This window comes from Lepidochelys kempii, chromosome 1, assembly GCF_965140265.1.
Source record: "Lepidochelys kempii isolate rLepKem1 chromosome 1, rLepKem1.hap2, whole genome shotgun sequence".
In the NCBI taxonomy this organism is placed as follows: Eukaryota; Metazoa; Chordata; order Testudines; family Cheloniidae; genus Lepidochelys; species Lepidochelys kempii.
In genome coordinates, this window is record NC_133256.1 from 121,881,340 (window position 1) to 121,904,458 (window position 23,119).

At 40.1% G+C, this 23,119-nt stretch overlaps 1 protein-coding gene across 3 annotated transcripts in view; it reads right to left on the reverse strand.

Moving 5' to 3' along the window:
• The window catches only part of HERC2 (HECT and RLD domain containing E3 ubiquitin protein ligase 2), a 331,520-nt gene that overhangs the window by 114,687 nt on the left and 193,714 nt on the right, over nt 1-23,119 (reverse strand). For all 3 annotated transcript variants that reach the window (XM_073353148.1, XM_073353158.1, XM_073353169.1), the window contains 14 exons: nt 21,979-22,136; nt 21,763-21,876; nt 20,618-20,869; nt 19,380-19,573; nt 18,108-18,308; nt 17,179-17,407; nt 16,922-17,046; nt 12,194-12,372; nt 9,742-9,926; nt 7,258-7,413; nt 6,642-6,827; nt 1,569-1,739; nt 1,352-1,455; nt 912-1,062 (listed from right to left, as the gene is read on the reverse strand). In XM_073353148.1, the coding sequence (XP_073209249.1) occupies nt 912-1,062; nt 1,352-1,455; nt 1,569-1,739; nt 6,642-6,827; nt 7,258-7,413; nt 9,742-9,926; nt 12,194-12,372; nt 16,922-17,046; nt 17,179-17,407; nt 18,108-18,308; nt 19,380-19,573; nt 20,618-20,869; nt 21,763-21,876; nt 21,979-22,136 (2,405 nt within the window). The remainder of the gene's footprint in view (nt 1-911; nt 1,063-1,351; nt 1,456-1,568; nt 1,740-6,641; nt 6,828-7,257; nt 7,414-9,741; nt 9,927-12,193; nt 12,373-16,921; nt 17,047-17,178; nt 17,408-18,107; nt 18,309-19,379; nt 19,574-20,617; nt 20,870-21,762; nt 21,877-21,978; nt 22,137-23,119) is intronic.

Below are 23,119 nucleotides of genomic sequence, written 5' to 3' on the forward strand. Positions count from 1 at the left end.
CCTCTCTGAATCTTGTTCAAGTTCTTGGTCAAGAACAAATAAATAGCATGATACTGAGCCTTCTTTTAAAAACTCACAAAGAGTCCCAGAAGTGCATACAGAAGGGTATATGAAGCATGCAGGTCTACTACAGTTTGACATAAGTGTTGTGAGACAAACGTCTCAATCCCATAATGTCTTACATGTGTAGGCACTTTAGTAGCCCCACTGAAGTGAACTGAACTACTCAAATGCATAACTCTGCAGCACTGTAAACAAAAGACTAACTTCTTTTCCCCACTGAAGTACTTGAATTCAAGTGGCAAAAACCATACTGGTTCCATGGTTGGCCCCCTTACACAAACTAAAGAAATAACTTTTAAAAGCAGAAATCCAAACCAGTAAACCAAAGTGGTTTACAAGACAACCACTAAAATATTAAATTGAAGAGGGAAGGCAATGAATGTAGTGGGGATAAGGAATGAAAGTATACATAAAGGATTCCTTCTCTCACTTCATCTGCTGTCAAAAAAGTCAGAGTGGGAAGAGAGCACATAACACACTGTTCTGAAAGCTACAAAGCAAGGAAATACACAAAAGAACAAGCACTTAATCATCTGAATAAAAGTGAATCAATTACACAAACCGAGGCAAAAGAGAGCTGCATGTCTGCAACAGAAAGAGAAAACTGAGAGGAAGAGCCAAACAAAGAGAAAAATGAAGTTTTTCGTGTACTAAGAGTTTTCTAATGGTAAAAAGGAAGAACAAGAAAGTCTTTAGGCTATGTCCAGAAGAAACTGAGGTAAAAAAAAAGCTAAATTCCTGATTAAATTACATTTACAATAGTCTGGTCCAGCATATTATGGGAAGCATGAAGAGGTACTGTACACAAGCCATTTCTTCTAATTTAACTGAAAATAAGTTCTGCTTACTGGCACATTCAACCTCCACAGGAGAAAGCGGTGTACTCATTGCGAGGTAGGAAGCATGCAGTCCAAGAAGAAGACCCAGATTTCTTTCTGTGTCTATGAGAGGCGATGACAGACTGCCAAGATCTGGTGTTGTAATCACTTCCTGGTCAGGCTAAACATAAGAAATATCAAATTGAGGTCAAAAATAAATTCCAACAATAATCTAAAAACAAAACTATCCTTTATTACTATAAACAAATTTTGAAGACATAAACTATTAATACGATCATAAGTTAAATTTCATTAAGTGCAATACTGTATCTCTCAATTAGTCATTTGTAACCCAAGTTTTTGCTTCAGGTCCTTGACTAAAACTGGCATCAATCATACAGAAAAAGTAACTTCTCCAGATAGTTTACTATCCTACATATGATGTGCAACGAAGTATATTATATTTCTACCTCCATATACTGGCCAACACAGAAGGCATGCATCGACTCTCTTGTATCCTCAAATTGCAAGGCAGCTTCCAAAGCAACAACTGGGTCCTCACCTGCAAACTGAGCTAGAAAAAAATAATATTCAGTAGTTCTATAATATCTAAAGAGCTATTTACGGCAATTAATTTTAAAACAAAACAAAAACCTGTGCTCCTTCAATTCAAGAATTGAAACTCACCAAGTATACTATTCCCAGTTAAAGACTGGGTCTGAAAATCTTTTATATCATACACTTTCCCATCAATCACTGTCCAGAAGCCTCCATCTTTATTATGGTTCTCTAGATCAGCTTTACGTATAAGTGTTACCTCCTCATTATTTCTGCAGCTCTGGCCAGTAAAAAATGAACCTGTTGATTTGAAACAAACATTATATACTGCACGCATTTTAGTTTCTGAAAAATAGCACTGACAACAACAAAATCGCACTGAGGTAACCCTATAAAACAATATATTCTGTGAAGGTGGGGGAGCGTTATCCTAGACCCCCACCCTGGAGTTTGTGTCCCACAAACGCAACTGGCAGACACTTCCATAAGCTTTATACTTATACCAAACGCACACTAGCAGACAATATAATCCACCTGCGCAGAGATGTAGCAAATCCCAGGTGTGTCTACACCTCACTTCCTTTTCCGATAGCGTGGAAGGCACTGACTACCACAAGTATGACTTCAGTTGGTAGCACGGTGGTGTTTAGACTGGACAGAGATGCCATTATCTGACACTTTACAGTTTTAAAGTGGAAGAAGTCAGTAAAAACAAGGTCAAAGTACTTGTTTGAGGCCTGGATCATTTAGCTATTCCAAAGCCTGGAGAATGAACAAGTCCAACCTCACTTTTAGAGACCACTATGAGCAAGCACAGAGGATGGAAAGAAATTCATAGATCTGAAGGCCATAAAGAACCATTAGATCACCTAGTCTGACTTCCGGTATAAAACAGGCCACAGAATTTCACCCATTTACCCCTGAATTGAGCCCTATAACCTGTGTTTGATTTAAGCTTATTTTCAATCTTGATTTGAAGACATCAAGAGATGAAGAATCCACCACTTCCCTTGGTAGTTTGTTCCAATGGTTAATCACCTTAACTGTTAAAAATGCATGCCTTATTTCTGATTTGAATTTGTCTGGCTTTAACTTCCAGACACTAGTTCTTGCTATATCTTTCTCTGCAAGGTTAAAGGTCCCTATAGTACCTGGTATTTTTCTCCCTGTAGAGGTACTTATATGCTGTAATAAAGTCACCTCGGTCTTCTATTTTGACAAACTAAACTGACTAAGGTCCTTAAATCTCTTACTGGAAAGGATTTTTCTCCAGTCTCAAATCTTTTTATAGCTCTTCTCTATATCTGCTCCAGTTCTTCAAAAATCCTATTTAAAATGTTGACATCAGAACTGTATGCAGTATTCCAGTATCTCTCACCAATACCATATACACAAGTAAAAGTCACCTCCCTACTCCTACTCACTACTTCTCTCTTGAATCCAAGGAAAACCTTAGCCCTCTTTGCAACAGCCTCACACTGGAGCTCATCTTGAGTTGTTCACTAAGATCCATAAACCTTTTCAGTCACTGCTTTCTAAGATACAGTCCCCCATCTGTAAGTATGGCCTGCATCTTCATTTCTGGATGTATGACCTTGCATTTGGCTGTATTAAAATGTGTTATTTGAATGAACTCAGCTTAACAAGTGATACAGATTGCTCTGTATGACTGCCCCATCCTCATTATCTACCACTCTGACAATCTTCGTGCCAATCTGTGTCATCCACAAATTTTCACTTTACTTCCTGATTGTTGATAAATTTATTGAACATGATCGGGCCTGGAACAGACCCGTAAGGAACCCCATTAGCTACACCTACACCCATGGTTCTCCACTGACAACTACTATTTGAGATCTGTCAGTTCACCAGCTCTCTGCACTGACACAAATGGCATTAGTGAGGCATGTATACACTGCTCAGAATGGTACAAAAGTTTGTTTTTTAAATAAAAAAACTGATGCTGACCAAAACATTGTATTACAGGTAGCATGGATGTCAAAACAAAAGTTTTCAGCAACTTTAGACTCCTCTAGGCATTTTTCTGCTGGGTGGGAAGGAAGGGGATAACAACAACAACACTGAGTTCCACATATGTGCTTTCCATCATACTGTATATATACACCAGACGGGCATTCTGGTGTTTAGCACAACTGTTATCGAAGGAGAGAAACATTTCACCTGAAGTACTGAAACTTTGTCAGAAGGAAGTGTAATGGCAAACACTTATTTTTGTTATGCTCCCACTCGAAGTGCACTGTGACCCCCCTGAGCTGATTGAGTGCATGTGTCAAGGAAGGAAGGGTGCCTTTTGGTCAATACTTGGGTAGCTCCATACAGGTGTGCTCAAGACAAAGCCCCATTAGCACATTAGGTTTAACAGTAACCACTGGCACTTGTTCTCATCACTGCTCAAATCTCAAGGGATGGTCAGTGAAACCTCCAGTGCCTGCTCCTGAATGAGTCAAGGAAGCTCTTATGACAACCACTGGTGCAAAGTCCCATCCCCAAGGCACAGAAGTATAGAGGAGAATATATACAGAGATTGCTTGGCAACTGTGAGCACTTCTCTAGTGTGCTGATGCACAGAAAGGATTGCTAGCCTGCTAGATCATTGTCCAGAGTAGAAATATTAGTGCCTTGGAAAGAGGAGTTCAGAAAGTCTCCAGGGGCTTGTCAGTTAATAAATAAGACAGACCTGAAGGAGATACATGCACCATCAGCAGTCAATAAGAATAAAGATGTTTCTCTGCCAGTCTCTCCCACTATTGGCATATAAACCTCAAGCTTGCAATCCTTCACTCAGACAGCAGACATTTCCAGCAGGAGAGAGTACTAGTCATATACCACAGGGAAACAAAGGACTCTGTGGTAGACAGAGCTGCAGCCAGAATTCAAAGCCGCCATGCACGTGAAAATAAATTTGCAACAGGCATATCCAGAAAAATCAACAAGGGAGAAAAAAAATGTACAAGAAAAAACTCAAAATTATGTAGACCAAGACGCAACACTGCTCAGCACAACACAAAATGACTTCTACCATTTCATTAGGCAAATAATTTAGATAAGTTCCTGAAGAAATTTCAGAGAAATTATCAGTTTCTGATTGACACAGCACCAGCAGTCAGTGGAGCGCCTCATCGGTCTATGGTGAAAAAGACACAAATTAGAAGCAGCTATGCTTCCCAAGTGCACAAACTCTTGCTATGGGACATGAGAGTGGGTAGTAAAGACCTAAACGTCTGGAGGACTGAAGTCTGCAGAGTGTGCCTCTAAAGCAGATTCTCAACAAAGCATGCTGTAATAAGGTGACAGAGAAAAACTGTTCAGATCCACAAACAGAATGAAAATACTGTTAAATGTAAAAAATCCTTATATTTTCAGCACTTTCGGTTCAGAACCAGATAATACCCCTAGACCAGCCATTCCCAAACTTCAGTGGTTCACGTACCACCTTCTCCATAAATAGTCACCAAGTGAACAGATGGACATCAAGCTCACGTACCACTGTTACCCGCTCAATTTAGGGCACCCCGCATATACCCTACCAAGAGCTCAAGGTGTGACCCAATCAAATTCAAGCACCCCCACCCTTTTCCCTACAAAGGGCTCAGGGCGTAAGGAACCTATTCTTACCCAGAGGGCTCAGGAAGAAACCTGATTACATATACACATTTACTTTAATATAAATATATATTACATATAATGTGTGGTTTTTAAGGGTTTTTTTTTTCCCACCTGTGGGTCCGCATTAACCATTGTGCATTGTATGTAATTGTTACACCATTGCTTTACCTTTTTTTCCATGGTAGGCCACCAGCTCGTATTTTTAAGGTGCTTAAGAGGTTTTTTTGTTTTAAAGTGTCCCTGTTTATGAACATATTGTATTAGTTTAGTTTGGACCCCTTTAGGTATTACCCCATATTTAGGTTGCTTTCCCAATTTAATGTTATGATTTGTGGCCCAAACCATCCGGTTAGCATTCCGGTGAATTATTTATTTTCTTTTTATATTTATTTTTAGCAGTTGCTAATTTTTTTTTATAAGGTTTGTAAATTAAAAATTTTTAGGTTAACTACCTGTTTTTTTCATTTGGTTACTGCAAAAAGGAATTTATTTTTTGGGGGGTGCTTACTGGTTAACATGCCCCCTGTTTAGCCAGGACATTGGCCCAGTTATTTTTTTAAAAAAATTTGATTGCTGGGTTTTTGGTGTGCTTTAACATGAGTTACATAGGTTTGGGGGGGAAGGGGAGGGTGGGGGGGTATTATTGTTATTACCTGTTTTTCATATTGCTTATACACCACCAGCTTTTTATTTCCAGTGCATATATTTTTGGCTGCCCACACTAGGAGCCAAACGACGACTGCTCTACACACCCAGTCTGAGTTGGTAAATATAGCTATATTACTTTATTTTATTTTATTTTGCAATACCTTTAATACTGTCATTACCTTAGCAGCTTGTGCTGGGTGGGATCTTACTGGCCCTTTTAACTTTTGGCTGGCATTTACCTTTACTGCCCCATACTCTGTTTTAGCTTGTTCAGCACTGTAATAACTGGACCCATTTACAAACCAAATTTCCATTTTTTTATTTAATGCTTTTTGTAAAGTCAGGCCTGTTTTAACTGGCCATGTTACTTTTTTACATTTTGGAAGGGGGCATTTGGGTTCTTGTCCTTGGGTTATTAAACCACAAGGCACAAGGATAATACTTTTCCCTTTTTCACTGAGATTCCCTGATCCAATAGAGCTAAAGTTCATTGTGCCAATGTGCATCTGCCATCCTCTGAGCCACCTACTGTAGCATCACCCCTTCCTTCCTATATAGTTTTAAAGAAATGCTCTCATCTTCAGTAACAGTTTAAACTATGAGTATGGAAATTACTTCAACAAAATCAACAAACCATCCTCCTTTTGACAGACTAGTTTATATAGCAATTAAAACATGCCAAATTTATCATTTACATTGTCATTTTTTCACAGTACACACTATTATGACAACAGCTCTGATAAAATAAGGAAATGTAAAAGTGTTGGATTTAAAGACAATTCAAGAATACAATGGTTAAAAATGCTTCTGGTGCTTTGCTTCATGAGAGAGAATTCTAAATATTGGAAGAGTGTTAGAGTCACTCAAAAAACTTTTCTGTAAAGCCCCAACTAAGTATTTTAACTGCTTTAAATAAGTAGAACATACCCATTATGCCGGGCCATGCTAAATCCTCATTGTCATCTCTCTCTTTTCCAGGGGCTAGATGGTTAAATCTGTCCAGATGCTCTAGCAGGCCAGCCAACAGAGGAATAGCACCAGCTTCCTGCATCAGTCCAGCATTTTTATTGAGAAGCAACACTATAGAAACTACCAACTCCGGAAGAAGAACACCTAGAAAACAGAAAATACTCACACTGAAGTTGAGACAGATATGTACATGCCACTTTTGACCTAAGTCACAGCAGTTTATTCTCTTTACTTACTACCTTAAACTGAAGTTTTTTCTCTCCCTTTAGCTTTCCCCTCCTTGCATTTTCTCTTTTTAATTTGGAGAGACTCTTACATTGAGAATGGTTTCAGAGTAGCAGCCGTGTTAGTCTGTAGCCGCAAAAAGAACAGGAGTACTTGTGGCACCTTAGAGACTAACAAATTTGAGAGTCTCTAAGGTGCCACAAGTACTCCTGTTTTTAAATTTGAGAATTTCTTTTTTAACCCTTATTAAAAGTTTCAAGGAATATCAACAATATAACCTGAATGATTATGTACTAGGAAATGGGATGTTTGCCTATAAACTGATTTTCCACAAGAAAAAGAAAGGTACCTGTTAAATCTCCATCCACAACCCGAGATACTTCTGCAAAATGTCTGTGACTAGTGGATGCAATGCTGATTGCCACAGGTAGTATATCACCAATGTGTGTGCACAAAAGTGCTGTGTATTTCTTTAGCAGAGAACCAACTCCTAGAAGCTCAGGACCTATGAAAAAGGAGGGGCACAGAGAATAAACTACTTAAGTGAATAAACTAAAAGCTGCATTTTGGATTATACAGTACTTACAAGCCCCTCAAACACCACCTCAATATTAGCATTCAATTAAGAAAACAGAATAATTTATTTTTGACAAAGGATTAAGCTTAAATCCCAGATACTGACTTAAGAGCACAGACCAATCTGAATTTAAATAAAGCCTGCAACCATAACATCTGGAGCTGTAATATCATTAAATCTCCTAAACTAAGTAAGCCATTTCTAGTCTGGTGTGAGGCAGACTTTCAGGGAAGTTTTCTTTGACACTGCTAGAAGTTTTGCTACCAATTTAGTAGGTGTCCTTCTTCCCGCCAAGTCAACATTGTAGCAGCGAGCCAGCACATTTTGAATGTGCTCTGATGCTGCAACCACCATTTTTGTTAATGTAATATCAGGTGGCATTAAAATCCCATGGAAGTTTTCAAAAATATAAGGTGGGTGTTTAAACCAGAGTCCAAGCCAAAGTTCAATTTGGATAATTACAGTCTTTCCATGTAATATTTCCAACTTGTTTTAATTTATTATTTTGTACTAAAGCATTTGGGCTATTCTAAATCTATCTCCTTACTGTTTGCTGTTTCCTTTGCCTCCTTCTCAATACACTTGGCTTTGTACCATTCCATTAAATTCTCTCTTTTCTTAGAATACTCTCCTAACTGTTGCCCATCAAACACCCTCTTCTGTCCTCATTCAAACCCCTTCTTAAAATTCATTTCTTACAAAAATCATCCCTACATTATTAGTCCTACCAACAATCTCTCCCTACCCTCTTCTTCCTGAATCCAGAATATACACTTTGATTCTCAGATAGCAACACATTCAAAACATGGAATGAATCTTTTTCGTCAGGCATTGCTTACATTTGTCATACTATTTAGTCTTAAGAATAATATTGCTATGCACTGTTAATTACTGTTTCACACTAAAGGGATTATGTTTTCGTGGTGGAATGCTCTCTCTAGTTTCCAAGGTTTACAGTGTGCTTTAATAGTCTACAGAACTGAAGACATTACAAAAACTTTCAGTCATCATTTAATGAAGTAGATTAAAAAAAAGGAAAAGTGGAACTTTCAAATTCATCACCAAACAGAAGCATAAGCCTTCCTAGTTTACACTTCTGACCTAAGGAACAACCCAGCTAAAATAAACTCAAACAACTCAATATTTCACACTTATCATCCACTTTAATAAAGACAGAGTCACTGCCTGTAAAATACATATATAAAATCGTATTCTCCAACAAGAGGGATCTGAACAAAGCTGTATTTTCTCTAAATTGGAAAAGGCAAAAAACATAATAATTAAAAATAAATTATTGCTGTTCGACTAACCACCTTTCATAACAAAGGACAAAACACAGTTATTGTTACTGCACCACCTAAAAAGCAGATTTAAAAAAAACTGTTCTTGATTAATGTCTCTGTTCTAGGTTAATTCAATTTACTGAAATTAAATACCAATATCAAAAACTAGTTTCAATTAACCTTTTTCACAACAAACCCTGCTTCACTATGCTAACAGTTAAAATAGCAGTCATAAGAACATAAGAAGGCCACACTGGGTCAGACCAAAGGTCCATCTAGCTTAGTATCCTGTCTTCCGACAGTGGACAATGCCAGGTGTCCCAGAGGGAATGGGTAATCATCAAGTGATCCATCCCCTGTCATCTATTCCCAGCTTCTGGCAAACAGAGGCTAGCGACACCATCCCTGCCCATCCCGGCTAATAGCTATTGATGGACCTATCCTCCATGAACTTATCTAGTTCCTTTTTTACCATTATAGTCCCAATTTTCATACTTGGGAGTCTAACATTAAGCATCTAAATCCCATTTCAGTGCTTAACTACATATTCTAGGCATCTAAACTACCACTTTGGTGCCCGAATACAGATTTAGGTGCCCAACTGTAAACACCGAAATCTGAAAATTGGGCCTGTTAAATAGGGTACAATCACACCTTTTACATTTTCTCTGACAAAAATTTTACTTACATTTATTAAATGCTAATAGCTTTCTCAAAGAAGGCTGTTTTCTGCTGATGTTCCCGTAACATATGTTTTGACTATTCTGTTTATATTTACAGTTTGTTATATTTCAATCTGCTTAAATGGAAAACAGTTTAGAAAAAACAGTTCTCAAACCAGCGTGCCATGAAGCAAAGGAAACAGTATCTCAATTTACAAAACACTGTCAAACACGAAAGTGGTAAATAGCAAACCTGTTTGGTAGCACAGGTATTACAAACAATGCGTAAGCCTTTTAAAAAAACAACGTACCATATGTATTAGGGACCTGCCCAACATTCTCTCCTGGGTAAAGTTTACTAACAAGTAAACGCTGAAAACGTAGCAACAAGTCCAAAGAAGCAGACCTCTCTTTACTGTAATGTTCATGGTCCAGGCAGGAAGAAATGCGACGAGCCACATCTTTTAGCTTGGCTATAGTCTGCGAAGCGATGTTCCTAGTTGGTATAACAGTATTATAAAGCACTTTAAAAGAGCAGCTGGTGTTTCAGTTAGAAGCCTGGAGAAACAAGGATTAAGCTTTCGCTGGGATTTTCTCTAACTGTTGAGAATTAAGACACCTATGCGAGGGTTCACTGGAGAATGTTATTTTTTGGGGGGTAAAATTCCAAAAATATTAGTTTGTTTCTGTAAATGGGACTCAATCACCACACCTTATCTCCACAATTTACTATGAAGCAAAAGATTTAATGATCTGAACAACGTGAAACAGAATGCTATATAGAAGAAAGTTGTGGGGTGGCATATATTTTAAGAGTCCCATTTATGAATGATTTCCTTGCGACACAGTCACATTAAACTGATAAGTGTTGTAAAAGTTCTCAAATTTTGTCACCCCTTTATTTCTGCTAACCCACTAAGTACTCGCATGGCTCACAGGAGGTAGCAAGGACCCGGCTTGCTACACTGATTGCTTATCTACAGGAATCCTAAAAATCCGTCTCCCATGGGAAAACATGGGAAAAACACAGAATTTGCATTTTTATGGAGAACCTTGAGTTTTTACATAGTAAAAAAAATAAACACATATAGTAGAATCCCGTGCCCAGCAGCGCACACCCAGGAATATGGGAAATTGACGCTTCAGCCTAGGGCAGCGGGACTCCTGCTGACAGATTTCATTTTAATTGCAAGAAAATGCAGATTTTTATGTTTTTTATCAGAGAATTTTGTTGATTTTTTTTAAAATCACAGAAAACTAGGATCCCTGATTATTTGAGACTCCCGCATAGTGGTAAGAATCGAACACCCAACTTTATTCCTCCCTCAAGCCCTAGAATTGACGTGTATCAGAAGTAAGGGGTACCAATATCTCTTTCCAAAGCCAATTCATGCTATTGCTGGCATTTCTGCTCTTTCTCTATTATGAACTCTTCACAGTGGAGGATGAAGTACCACAAGGCCTGGGAGCAAAAGAACAACAGCTCTCCCTAGATCTACAAACAACTATTGCAGAGTGCAGCAAGGCCAAGTGACCTCCCTCCGGACTGGAGGGCGAGGGACTACACTCCCCATGGTGGGCAGAGCCGAATACGCTCCGCCCCCCCTTGCTGAAAATACCAGGACGGGACAAGGAATGCAAAGGGATGGCTCATTAGCTTTGTTGAGGAGGAGCCAGGGAAGGAGACGGATGCCTCCACTCTGCTGCAGCACCCCAGAGCTGAATCTGTGCTCTGCAGCACCCTGCCCCCAGGAAGACTGGGCCTGAAGAGGGACTACCATCCGTTGTGTACCCTGAGGAGCCAGAGGACCTGCGAATTAGAGGGGTACCAAACCCCGAGGAGGTATGAAGTAGCCCCAAGGAGGTATGAACTGCCTGGCTATCTTGCTGACTGACTCTAGGTCAGCGTGTTGCAGCTGGATCCCGGCTGGCCCAGTGGTGGACCACTCCGCCACTGCTAGGGCCCTAGGCTAGGACGTGGTGGAGCTGGGGCAGCAGACTCCCTGCCCAGGCTCCCTGCTTATCTGAGACTCCTGCATAGTGATAAGGAGGCCTGTGTGAATCTACCGTCCATCAAGCTAAGACACTAGACTCGGTTGGTGCTCCCCTAGACGGTATGGATGCTCACCCCTACCTGAACCCCTAGACTGTGTGTTTGCTGGCTGCCTTAGCCTACAAGTTGAGGCTACAGCCTGCTCTGCCTCTCCCAAAGGGCTAGAGCCCCAGACTGTGTGTCCTTGCTGGCTGCTTTGGCCAGGAGGCTTAGGCTACAGCCTGCTCCCTGCTCAGCCCCACCCAAAGGGCTAGAGCGCCAGACTGTTAAGTACTGCCAGTCCCAGCTGAGGGGCTGTGAGCTAAAGACCCGAGGGTAGGGGCAAGAGCACCAGACTGTTATTGTTTGTTTGCCTCTGTTAGATGGACAGAGAACTATAGACTACTTACGGCTCAGCCCCGCCAGCATGAGCCACACCCTAGGGTTACTGCCCAATACAGCAATGCAGAATCGCCTCCCTCCCCACAGGAAAGTGAGGGACCCCTACACAGGGTCTTCATTTTTTCTAAGCATTAAAACAAAGATAAAACCAGAAAACTACACTAAGGTAAACAGAATAAGCATATGTTCAATATTTCTAGTTTCAGGAAGCATACTTGATCACCAGGGCTCATTAACTGTTATTTAGCTCCATGCTTCACAGTAGGATGAATCTAAAGGGATTTTCTTTTGTAAAGACTCAGTCATGACATGTTTAGAACAAAGAATACCTCAGTAATTGCTGAATCAGTTGAACCAAAGGTAAACTTTGCTTCCCTGCAGACTCATAGATCCCAGTATTAATAAGGTCTTTGTCTAATGGAGTCCTACTCCTATGAAGTGTTGAAGCATTTGCTTCCTGTTCATCAATTTCTTTTTCTTTCTGGGCTTCTTTTTTTGCCTCAATATCCTACAATACAAAAAACCATTAAAAGTTAAAAGCAAACAGCACATCATCAGTAGACGCCATCATTTATCTCATGGATATGATCATGCTGCTCTGTAAACTCTAAGTAGGAAAACACAGCATAATGGCTCTCACCTATGCCACAAATGAAATTAAGGGTATATCTACTCTGCACACTCCTTTCAGCAGTGTGTAGAATATATACACTACATGCCCCCTCACATGGGAACAAATAAATAAAAAGGGTAGACCATGAGGTACTGCTTAGGTGAGTAAAGATATTCCTGAACCCTGTGAGTATGTACCCTACAGGGCTCTCTTCTCACCCAAACAGTGTCTGCCTTTCTATGCTGCTGTTTTTAGCAGTGTAGTGTCCCAATATCTCCCTGCTGCTGGAGTTTTCTTCTCACTGCAAGGAAAGTCTCCAGGAATGGGGAAAGGCTCTGGCAGCTCACCTCTGGCAGCTCCACCTCGGCAAGCCTTTTCCCACTGCCTCCCCCTGCCAGAGCCTTCCCCTGGCACACGTAGCCACATACCACAGCATGGATGTAGCCTGATCTAAACTGCAGCATGTAGCTACACATACCTTATACACCACCACAAGAAGTGTGCAGTGTAGACATAACCTAAGTACACCAGACAAGTTTATTTCACATTCCACATTATGCAGACATCTAGCACATTTTCACAAATACCATTTTAAAAGAGAATTTCCTACTTGCTAAACCTTTCCACCAACGCAGGCTAATGGGTAATGCCTCCCCTATACATGTTTCACCCATGAGAGCAAACAATGAGAAGTTTGCATTTTGGCATGCAGTTAGGCTCCACACACTTCCACCAGCTTCTCCAAAGATTACTCCCAATGAAAACTGAAAACTTTTCACAAGAGAAGAAAACAGTTCACCTCTTAAAAGGTAAACTCATATGTTAATATAGAGGGATACTAATACTAAACCTTTAGCTCGGTCAAAAAAAGGCAGGTATCTTAATTGGAAGCTGAAACTCCACGAAATTGACAGGTAAGATTTTTGTGTGTGTAAATGGGCAGCGTATGACTGCTCTTTTGTAGGCAGCAGCTCTACATGAGGCAAACAGCACCTGGCCCATATGAACTGGAGAACCGGCAAGCCCTGATTCTTTGTTTCAGAAGAACCAGGTGTCTAGGTGTCTCTAGTCTGAGTTTCTGGAAAAACAGATTGAAATATTCTCTGCGAACACTCAGATTATGCCATATCCTCCTTTTTTTGCCCTGAATCCAGAGCAGAAATTAATCAAAGGAGTATCATAGTTGTGGTGAAAAGATGACAAACTTGAAAAGAAAAATAAGGCACATGAACAGGACCATTTTATCCTAATGGAAGAGCATACAAGGAGATCCAAGGGACAGTTAGTCTTTCCCAACATTCTGATCAAGGTAATTGTCACCAACACCTATTCTCTATATGATAAAAGAGAGGAGAATAGAGTTCAAAGGCAGAGTGACACAGGTCATGAAGAACAGGCTGAGCTCCAGCATGAGATATAAGACCTAGGAGGAAATCAAAAACACGCTAAGTCTCATGGGGAATGGGAGACTAAGGGGGGAGAGCCTCACTTCTTCTAATGGCAAAAAGGGCTGATGCTTGAACTCTCAAGGAAGCAAGTGAGAGGCCTTTATTAAAGTATAGCTGTACAAAACAAAGAATGGTGAGAAGGTCAGACTAACTGAAAAAAATTCTGGAGACCGCAAAGTGTCCCAACTATAGTATACTATGGAGATTCTCTTCCTACAGGACAGCAGCATCTCTATGACTTTTTTTTAAGTTTTCAGTTTATTTAAAAAGCTTCTCTCATAAGCCAGGAAAACAGACTAAGAAAAAAAAAAGTGGTGCATGAAGGGTCAGTACATCCTATTACAGTAGGGATTTTGAAAAAAAAAAGAGTCTGTGTCCTCAAGACACTTAATATAGTCCATATAAAGAAGTCCTTCAATGGCTCAATATGTGAAATTATGGCCATATCTACACTACGGGCGCTACAGTGGCTCAGCTACAGCGCCACAGCTATGCCATTATAGCGCCATATGGCAGATGCTTCCTACAGCAATGTGGAGGAGGGGAGGGGAGGATTTCCCATCACTGTAGGAACTCCACCTCCCCAAGCAACAGTAGCTAGGTCAACGGCAGCATTCTTCCATTGACCTAGCTGGGGCTACACAGGAGGTTAGGTTGGCATAGCTGTTGCCCTCAGGGGAGTGGACTTTTCACATCCCCTGAGCACTGTAATTAAGCCAGCCTGACTTAATCTTGATTTATTTTTCTTAAGACTTTGCACAGCAGCAGGATCAGGGAAAAACAAACTACATGTTAATACCATGGGACCAAGAGAGATTGCTGCATTACTTGTAGGCAATCTTGGAATTTACCTACTTCTGGTTCCAAAGCAGTCAGAAGATACTATCTAAGAAGTTGCATTCCCCTCACAAAAGAAACAGCATGCAAGTTTCTTTCTCTCAGGACATGCATATTTGGTAGGCCTCATGTTTTTCTTCCTTCCCAGGAAAAAAAGAAAAGATCCCTGCAGCAAGGCTTTCCCTGACAGTTCATGCATTCGACCACTGCCATGCTATCTATAAGTACAGATGCTGTGTAGCTTGCTGCTTAAGCAAGATCTATTTACAGCTCTGGGCTCATGGACTAAGCACCTTCAGTCATTCTCACATGTAGCGTGTTCTCCATTCTGGTGGATTTCATTCAAAAGGTCAGCTGAAGCCAGAATGGGCAAACCCTTCAATGACCAAGGATTTCACTCATCACAAGGATATCACTACATATCTAACTCATCAGAATGGATCCTTGAGAAGAACTCAAATGGAGCTGGCCTCATGAGCTCCATTTTAATGGTGCAGTAGAACATAACATCTATAGCTTATCTATCTCCTGTAGTACTATCCTAGAGTGTGTAGTTTAAGGATTAAGGAAATACGTTTTTAATGCTGTACTAGACTGTTGTTCTGGATCTGGGGGTTTCAGATTGAAATTCATAGAATATCATAGAATATCAGGGTTGGAAGGGACCCCTGAAGGTCATCTAGTCCAACCCCCTGCTCGAAGCAGGACCAATTCCCAGTTAAATCATCCCAGCCAGGGCTTTGTCAAGCCTGACCTTAAAAACCTCTAAGGAAGGAGATTCTACCACTTCCCTAGGTAACGCATTCCAGTGTTTCACCACCCTCTTAGTGAAAAAGTTTTTCCTAATATCCAATCTAAACCTCCCCCACTGCAACTTGAGACCATTACTCCTCGTTCTGTCATCTGCTACCATTGAGAACAGTCTAGAGCCATCCTCTTTGGAACCCCCTTTCAGGTAGTTGAAAGCAGCTATCAAATCCCCCCTCATTCTTCTCTTCTGCAGGCTAAACAATCCCAGCTCCCTCAGCCTCTCCTCATAACTCATGTGTTCCAGACCCCTAATCATTTTTGTTGCCCTTCGCTGGACTCTCTCCAATTTATCCACATCCTTCTTGTAGTGTGGGGCCCAAAACTGGACACAGTACTCCAGATGAGGCCTCACCAATGTCGAATAGAGGGGAACGATCACGTCCCTCGATCTGCTCGCTATGCCCCTACTTATACAGCCCCTACTTATACATTCCAACTGGACAAGGTTACCAGTAACAGTGGCTTTCACATTTTGGTAGTGTGACTCATACTTTGTAACAAATGTTACGAATAAAGAAGTTCAAGTTTCAGAGATTGCTGCTTACTATTTATGGAGTTTTTGAACTGAGATGCCTAACTAAAAGTGAACTGCTCTGCAGGAGTCCTTCAGAGATCAAAGGCCATTTCAAGTCTGGCATGTGGAATTCACGTTTATGCATTCTTCTGCAGAAGCCACAGCAATAGGTGCTGCATATCTGACAGGTGGTTTTATACACTGTGCCTCACTTGAAAATAATCAAATATACTCACTATTCATTTAAATTTCTATCGAATTTATACGTAAACCTGAAATGCAAGCCGTAAATTACTATTATGCTGGGGGTTAGGTGAAGCCTCATCGAAGATGATGGTACTAAGAGCCATCCTTCATTCAAGATAGAAGAAAGAAGCAGTTAAACTCCTTTTGGAGTAAGGTAACAATAGGACCCCCTGCCAGAAATACAGGCCAAATGCAAGGCTAGTCAGGAGCTGAGCCACGTGGATGGAGGGACTTAACTTAGGGCTGAATCCAAAATACAGAGGTCTGGGTTTTGTTTCGGAGGATGTATGTGTGTCTGAGCACACGCAGCCAGAAACACCACACAAGTAGGCAGAAGGTAGCAAGATGGCAGCAGAAAGCCAAGGACAACCAGAGAAGCACTTGTAGTGTGACCCTGAGAGAAAACTAAGAGAGCTTTTTGGATAGTGTTGGCTGGGAAGAGAGGCTTGCAATGCTGAGCAAGAAAACTGCCCTCTGTCTGATGTAAGCCTGTCTATTTGCAAAGAATTTACACCAAGTCTTGTAAACAATTGTATTATATGCATCTTATTCTATTTACATAGTAAATGGTAATATTGTTGAAATATACCTGAATTTCTGCAGTGATAGCAGCATTTAAAGCAGACTCTAAACCTCCATCAGCCATCAAACTGCCCACCAAGAGGTCAATCATAAATCGACGGCCTGGACTTACATTCATTTCATTTCCTGAAACTAACAAAACAGAACAAACATTTAGTGGTCTAGAAATTCAGATGTTCATTTCATTTCCTGAAACTAAGAACAGAACACACACACTGGACTAGATATTCAGACACCAAACAGTTTTCCATCATTAAACCATACCTGCACTGGGTAAGAGAGCTGAAAGAGCCCTAGCTCGCTCCTCTGCTGTTGGCAGCAACACAGACCACCCACTCTGCAGCACTGCTTGAGCAGCTGACTGTACAGTATTAAGAACTCCAGCATTACTTGCTAAAGTTACCACTGACTGTTTCAGGCTATTCAACAAGACGCTGCCTAAACCCAAGCCAAGGCACTCTGGATCAACCTGGTGACTGATGGCAGCATGTAGCTGAAAGAAAAAGAATCAGTTTCATTTAGCGGTGACATAAGAAATGAAGTTGGACAAAGTCAATCATGCAGACACTGAATACAAATACGTCTACTGGTCTAAATACTGGTCTAAATTTATTAGAAATAAATTGCAAAGCTAAAGTAAAAATACAATTACACCCAAGTAATATATACACTAATCTCAGCCAGTATCTCAGGATATCTAGTGAGCAATAATTACTTCAACTTAGAAATTACCTAAACATCCCTGTACACACCGTTCTGTATTATCATGGACATAATGTACTTCTAGCTTCCTAAAGATGTCCAGATTTGCCCCAAACAGGAAACTCATTTTTAAGAAGGCAAATTTACACACTGAAAACCCAAAGCCTTTTCAGCAAGTGGTATATTCAGCACATATCCAAGATTAGTCAATTTACATTTTAGTTTTACAGTTCATCTTAAATCAAATGCAAGAACTGTTTAGAAAACATTAAACGAAGAAAGCAAGAAAATTCATGGTTAGGACTGAAAACCCACCCTTAGCTTTCCACCTTTTGGAACTAAGATGCAGGAATAGCTTGTTGTAATGTACCAATTTAATTTTAAGTGAACAAAAATGTTTTAAACACTTAAAAGCCCCTATCTTCTTCCAACCAATTTACTGAAGCATTTTATCTGAGTGAGAACTCAGACACATAAGAAAGCTACAGTACCTGAAGTCTGAGAAGATTTAAGGTTGCAACAGCCATACATTCCTTCTCTTGTGGTGGTGGCCAGTCAGAGGTGCCATCCATTCCCTCAGTCACTTGTCTCAATAGGAGATCTAGCTGTTCAAATGTCATTGGGCAAACATCCACCACAAACGGCACACGCAAACCAATGGACCATTCAGAACAAGATGACCAGGCAAAACTCTATGTACGGAAAGGAAGAGTAACAGTTACTTTCTCTCTAATCAATGATAGGCCTATTATGAGATACCAGTGCTTTATTTAAGGAACTAGGCTCAGGAGCTATATTGTGACTTTAGATTTTTGATGAGGTGCAGGATGAATGCAGCTGTGGCTCAATTCATTTACATCATCAAAAAGTGCTCCCCTCTTGCCAACAGCTAAAGGTGTCCAACAATCTCAAAAAATTACTATTTCCTATCATATTTCTCAGAGCCCTTCTATGCCAGTCCATACATCCTTCTTCAATTTTGTTGGTGGAAAAGTAGGGACTGATTAATTCTTAAAACCTATACTAGCAATTGCTAATGTTGTTAAATGCTATTGCTCAGGAAGTCTTACTGACAGGGAAGGCCAGCTAGGCCTTTTTTGGAGAAGCAACTACAAACTAACTGGGTTGTTTTTTGTGTGTCTCCATCTGCTGGTGTCACGAAATATCCACGTGTCACAGCTGGTACAGGAACCATTTAGACCAGTGGCGCGCAAGACATTCTCTAGGGGAAAGGGGAGGTTTAAAGAAACTTCGGCCTTTTGCCCCTTTAAAAAAACAATCATACAAATAAAAGCACAGGTTGGCTTATTTTCAACAATTTGGTAAGTTTCATAACTACAGTAGGCCTACTATACCTTTAAAATTAATTTTGATTCTCATTTTAAAACTCATTTAATATTTAATAATTGATATTAAAAGAAACTAGCAACATATAGAATAATAGTTGAGAGCCCAGGACCTCTCGCTTGAGTCAGACACTCAAAACACTAATCGAATGAATGGTCTCATCTCTGTGTTTCCCCTCCACTTTCCAGCATGAAAAACAGTTTCAGGTTACAATTAATGGGGTGGGGAGAAGCGGGGGGGTGGGGGTGGGAACGACAATTTCTGTGAATGGTAAAGTGGGGGGGACACAACTGGAAAAGTTTACGTACCACTGATTTAGGCCATAGGGAGAAGTAGGAATTAAATTACTGTCCTACACTCATCTAAATCCATGGACAGGGCTGAAGACAAATCTGAGTAACAGATTCAAAGTTTACCTGGGCAGGCCCACAAGCAATTCCAACAATGTGCTTTCTGTCTAATCCTGGGAGAGCAGTAGGCTCTGGTTTGGTGATCCTCAAAGTATCAAAATGCTGGCACTGATCATTGCTCCCCCAGCTGTGCACTTCACTATCCTCCGTCAGTGCCAAGCAATGGGTAGATCCAGCCGCCACATCGACCACTTTTTTCCCTGATAGCAAAAAGTGGACAAATATTAAAGTGTGCTTACTGCAAAGATTACATGCATTTTTAACAGGAAGACCATGAGTGGAACAGCTTTTGTGTTTCAATCACCACCAACTACTAAATCTACAATTAAAAATTAGCAGAGTTAATATGTCAAACTGCAGTTTTACCTTTCACCTCAATAAACTGGAAGAGCCAATCCCAAAAAAATCAGAAAAGTTTAAAGAGACTTAAGCTATCTGAAGTGCCAATGTATATAAGGCTGCAAAAATCCTGTGTTATTTTGCATCCATTCAGTTTAGTTGTTGATTTAGAAGAGTTTGTTGGCATTTCCACTATTAAATGGAAAAGTGACTAGACAGCGTCACATGCTGAAGTTAATTGGTGCTGCCACCGCAACTCAGAATTTTTCAATTAGATGACCTAATCACAGTAGAAATGCAATGGATCAATATGTCAATTACAAAGATTTGTAATACCCACTTCATAATACTGTCTTTTCTCATCTGCCCTAACCGTATTTCAGGTTTGTTTTTAAAAAAAAAGTAGGCAACAACTTTTGGCTCTTTTCTGAGCCAAACATGCGAACATGCTTAACTTTAAGCACATGAGTAATCCCATGGTTCTCAACAGTTCTATTCATGCATGTAAAGTTAACCATGTGCATGTTTACAAGATTGGAGCCTAATTTTTATACACAAAAATTCTTCAGTCAGGCTACGTGAGAAAAGTAGTAGGAATAAAGAGAAAGCCAAGACTATAAAAACAAGAATTTTCAAGTATTAAAAGGTTTTAATAGAGTAGCATAATGAGTCTGTTGGAATAACAGAAGTAAAATCTCAGATAAAAGGCAAAGGGGTGGCAAATATATTTACTGTTAAATACAAATAAGCTACAATTTGACATCAATGAGAGTAGTGGTGAAATTCTTTAAGTTAGGATACAATCTATGATAAAAAAAATTTTCCACCAAAAACTAAGTACTTTTGACATTTTCCAACTTTCTAGTTATAAAGAACTGTGATTGCCAATTTTGTGTTACACTTACCTTGCAAGCCTTCCAGCAGTTTAGGATATCGAACATGCTCTTCTGTTCCATGCCCAAGCCTCTGATTGTCACCTTTCCCCCAGGAGTAGACCTGCCCATCTTTTGTTAAAGCAACAGAAAACTGACTCCCACAGCGTACTTTCACAACATCCAGGTCCTGAAGCTTTTCTATCAACTTGGGAGTCTTGCAACCATCACTGCCACCTCTTCCTAGCTTCCCGTAATCTCCATCACCCCAAGACCACACCTGGCCTAGAAAGGAAGACATTACACTGATCTTTCAGGTAAGTTACATATATTGACAAAAATTAGTAAATTATTCAAATTAGAGCTTTTGGAATTCACCTAAGTATACCCATATGATGAGTCTCCAAAAAAATTCAGAGTTCACGCATGCTCAGTATAGACTTGTTAGAATTTGGCAGCTAAATTCTTTGAGGATTCTGTCTGTACTGAGGATGTTCCAGCCCAGAGCTCAAGGGATTGAGCAAGATTTTCCTTGCAATTTCTCTTCCTGGCTGATCCAAGCTGCTGTGGCCCAGGCACAGGAACTGAAAACAGGGAGAGGCTCTCCTGTGCCTTCAGTGCTGCCCCTGTTGATGTTCAGGCAGCAGGAAGGAGAAAGAAGAAGCTACACTGAAATGCATAATTGTGAGAAATGGGAGGCTGGATGGAAGCACAGTGGCAGGAGGGCAGGACCCAATGGTGCTCTGGTGAAAGGCATAGGATAGAGTTATGCCTATCCAACAGGGGTATGTTACAATTGTACTCTGACCACTTCAAAGAAGTTTAAATCTCAAAAACAGTACTGGAAGTCTAGGTAGGTAAAAGATATTTTTGTGAAAAGGAGGAATATACAGCAGAACAGCTGGTGAACTGAAGAGATGTCTGAAGAAGTCTGAGTAACTATACAACTGGAAAGAGTAGCAAATTATATAAATTTAGTGCTTAACTTTTTTCCTTTACTAATACTTTCAATTCTTAAATGTGTATTAAAATATAAAATAATCACCTAGAGACTATTCTTCAAAACCACTTTCAGTTTGAGATTCTCTTATAAAATTCATTTTATGAACGTTAAGCATAAGACCTGCACCACAAATGTCTTCCTAATGACACTAAAGACAGCAAGTTTGGCCACTAACCATTTTCAGTCACTGCAAGAGTCTGAGCATCTCCACTTCCACAGGCTACATCAATAACCTTCAGTCCTTTCAGCCCAGTGACCAGCATTGGGATAGTCTGATCTTCACTGGAACCTTCAAAACAAAAAATAATCACTTTGTCAAAAATACCCAAGAGACAAATATTTAAATTTTCACAAACGGAACACCGTTCTTTAACAAATTAGAGGAACATACCATGTCCCAGTCTGCCATAGTTCCCTCGTCCCCATGTATACAACTCTCCCTCAGCAGTGATGGCTGCGCTGTATGTACTTCCACATGCAATATGAACAACATGTTTCCCAGCCTGCTTTCCAGATAAAGCAGATATCATCTTTGGTTCTTCTAGGGGCCTATTTAGAGAGAAGACAAGAGTCTCAAACAGGTAACCTGATAAAGTAATTATGTGAAATGAGCTGTGGTAACCTGTCTGCTAGAAAATAAACTGATCATCCCTATCACAACTACAAACCTTACTGACTGCCAGAGACAGCAAGATATAAACGTACCTGTAAGGAAAATTAAGGTTGAGGCTGATCAATAATAAACACAATATGCGAAGCACTGTGGAGAAGTTTACACTACAACTGCCTGTGACATACTAAAGTCTGATAACTAGTATTTTTACCTCCAAATAAGTCAGTCCAGTGGTTTACACAAGCACTATACTTTACTGTGGAAAAAAAATGAACTCTAGTTGCTGTATCTGAACAACTCCTTCCCTGCTACTCTCAGGCCCAAGACAGGAGTACTTCCTTACCCTATGACGATATGTCACCGCCGTGGTGAAACGCTTATCACCTCTGGGATACACAATTCAACACACAAGTATTCAAGTACACCTCTACAGGATACTGCATGGAAAACACTAGTTCAGCTACAGAACAAGACACTCACTCCTACTTTCTGGGCAAAATAGAGCATTGCAATGTTACTGTTTAAACACAGGAAAAAAGGGAATGGGGAACACACAACAGTCTGCATTTGCACTGAACCATTCTGAAACTGATTTTGCAAGTAAATAAGAAGGGCAGAGGGAGGATGTAATTTTACAGTTGATAATACATGCATGTGCTGTTCTGAAGTTGGATTGTTGTAAAGGACATTTTGGATTACTCAGCATCAGATTTCATAAGTGGAGCTGGATTTCTTGAAGATCCTTATGTTAACATTGGTTAACACATTAAATACATTTTTTTGTTATTTTGTATAGCCAAAAATCAGTATTCAACTGAGACAAATATCCTTAAAAGACCTCCTAGAAAATTCCAGTGCATGGTGAGTTGATCTAAGCTAAGCAGGCTACAAGTAGAGTTGTATAGGAATACGTTCTGGA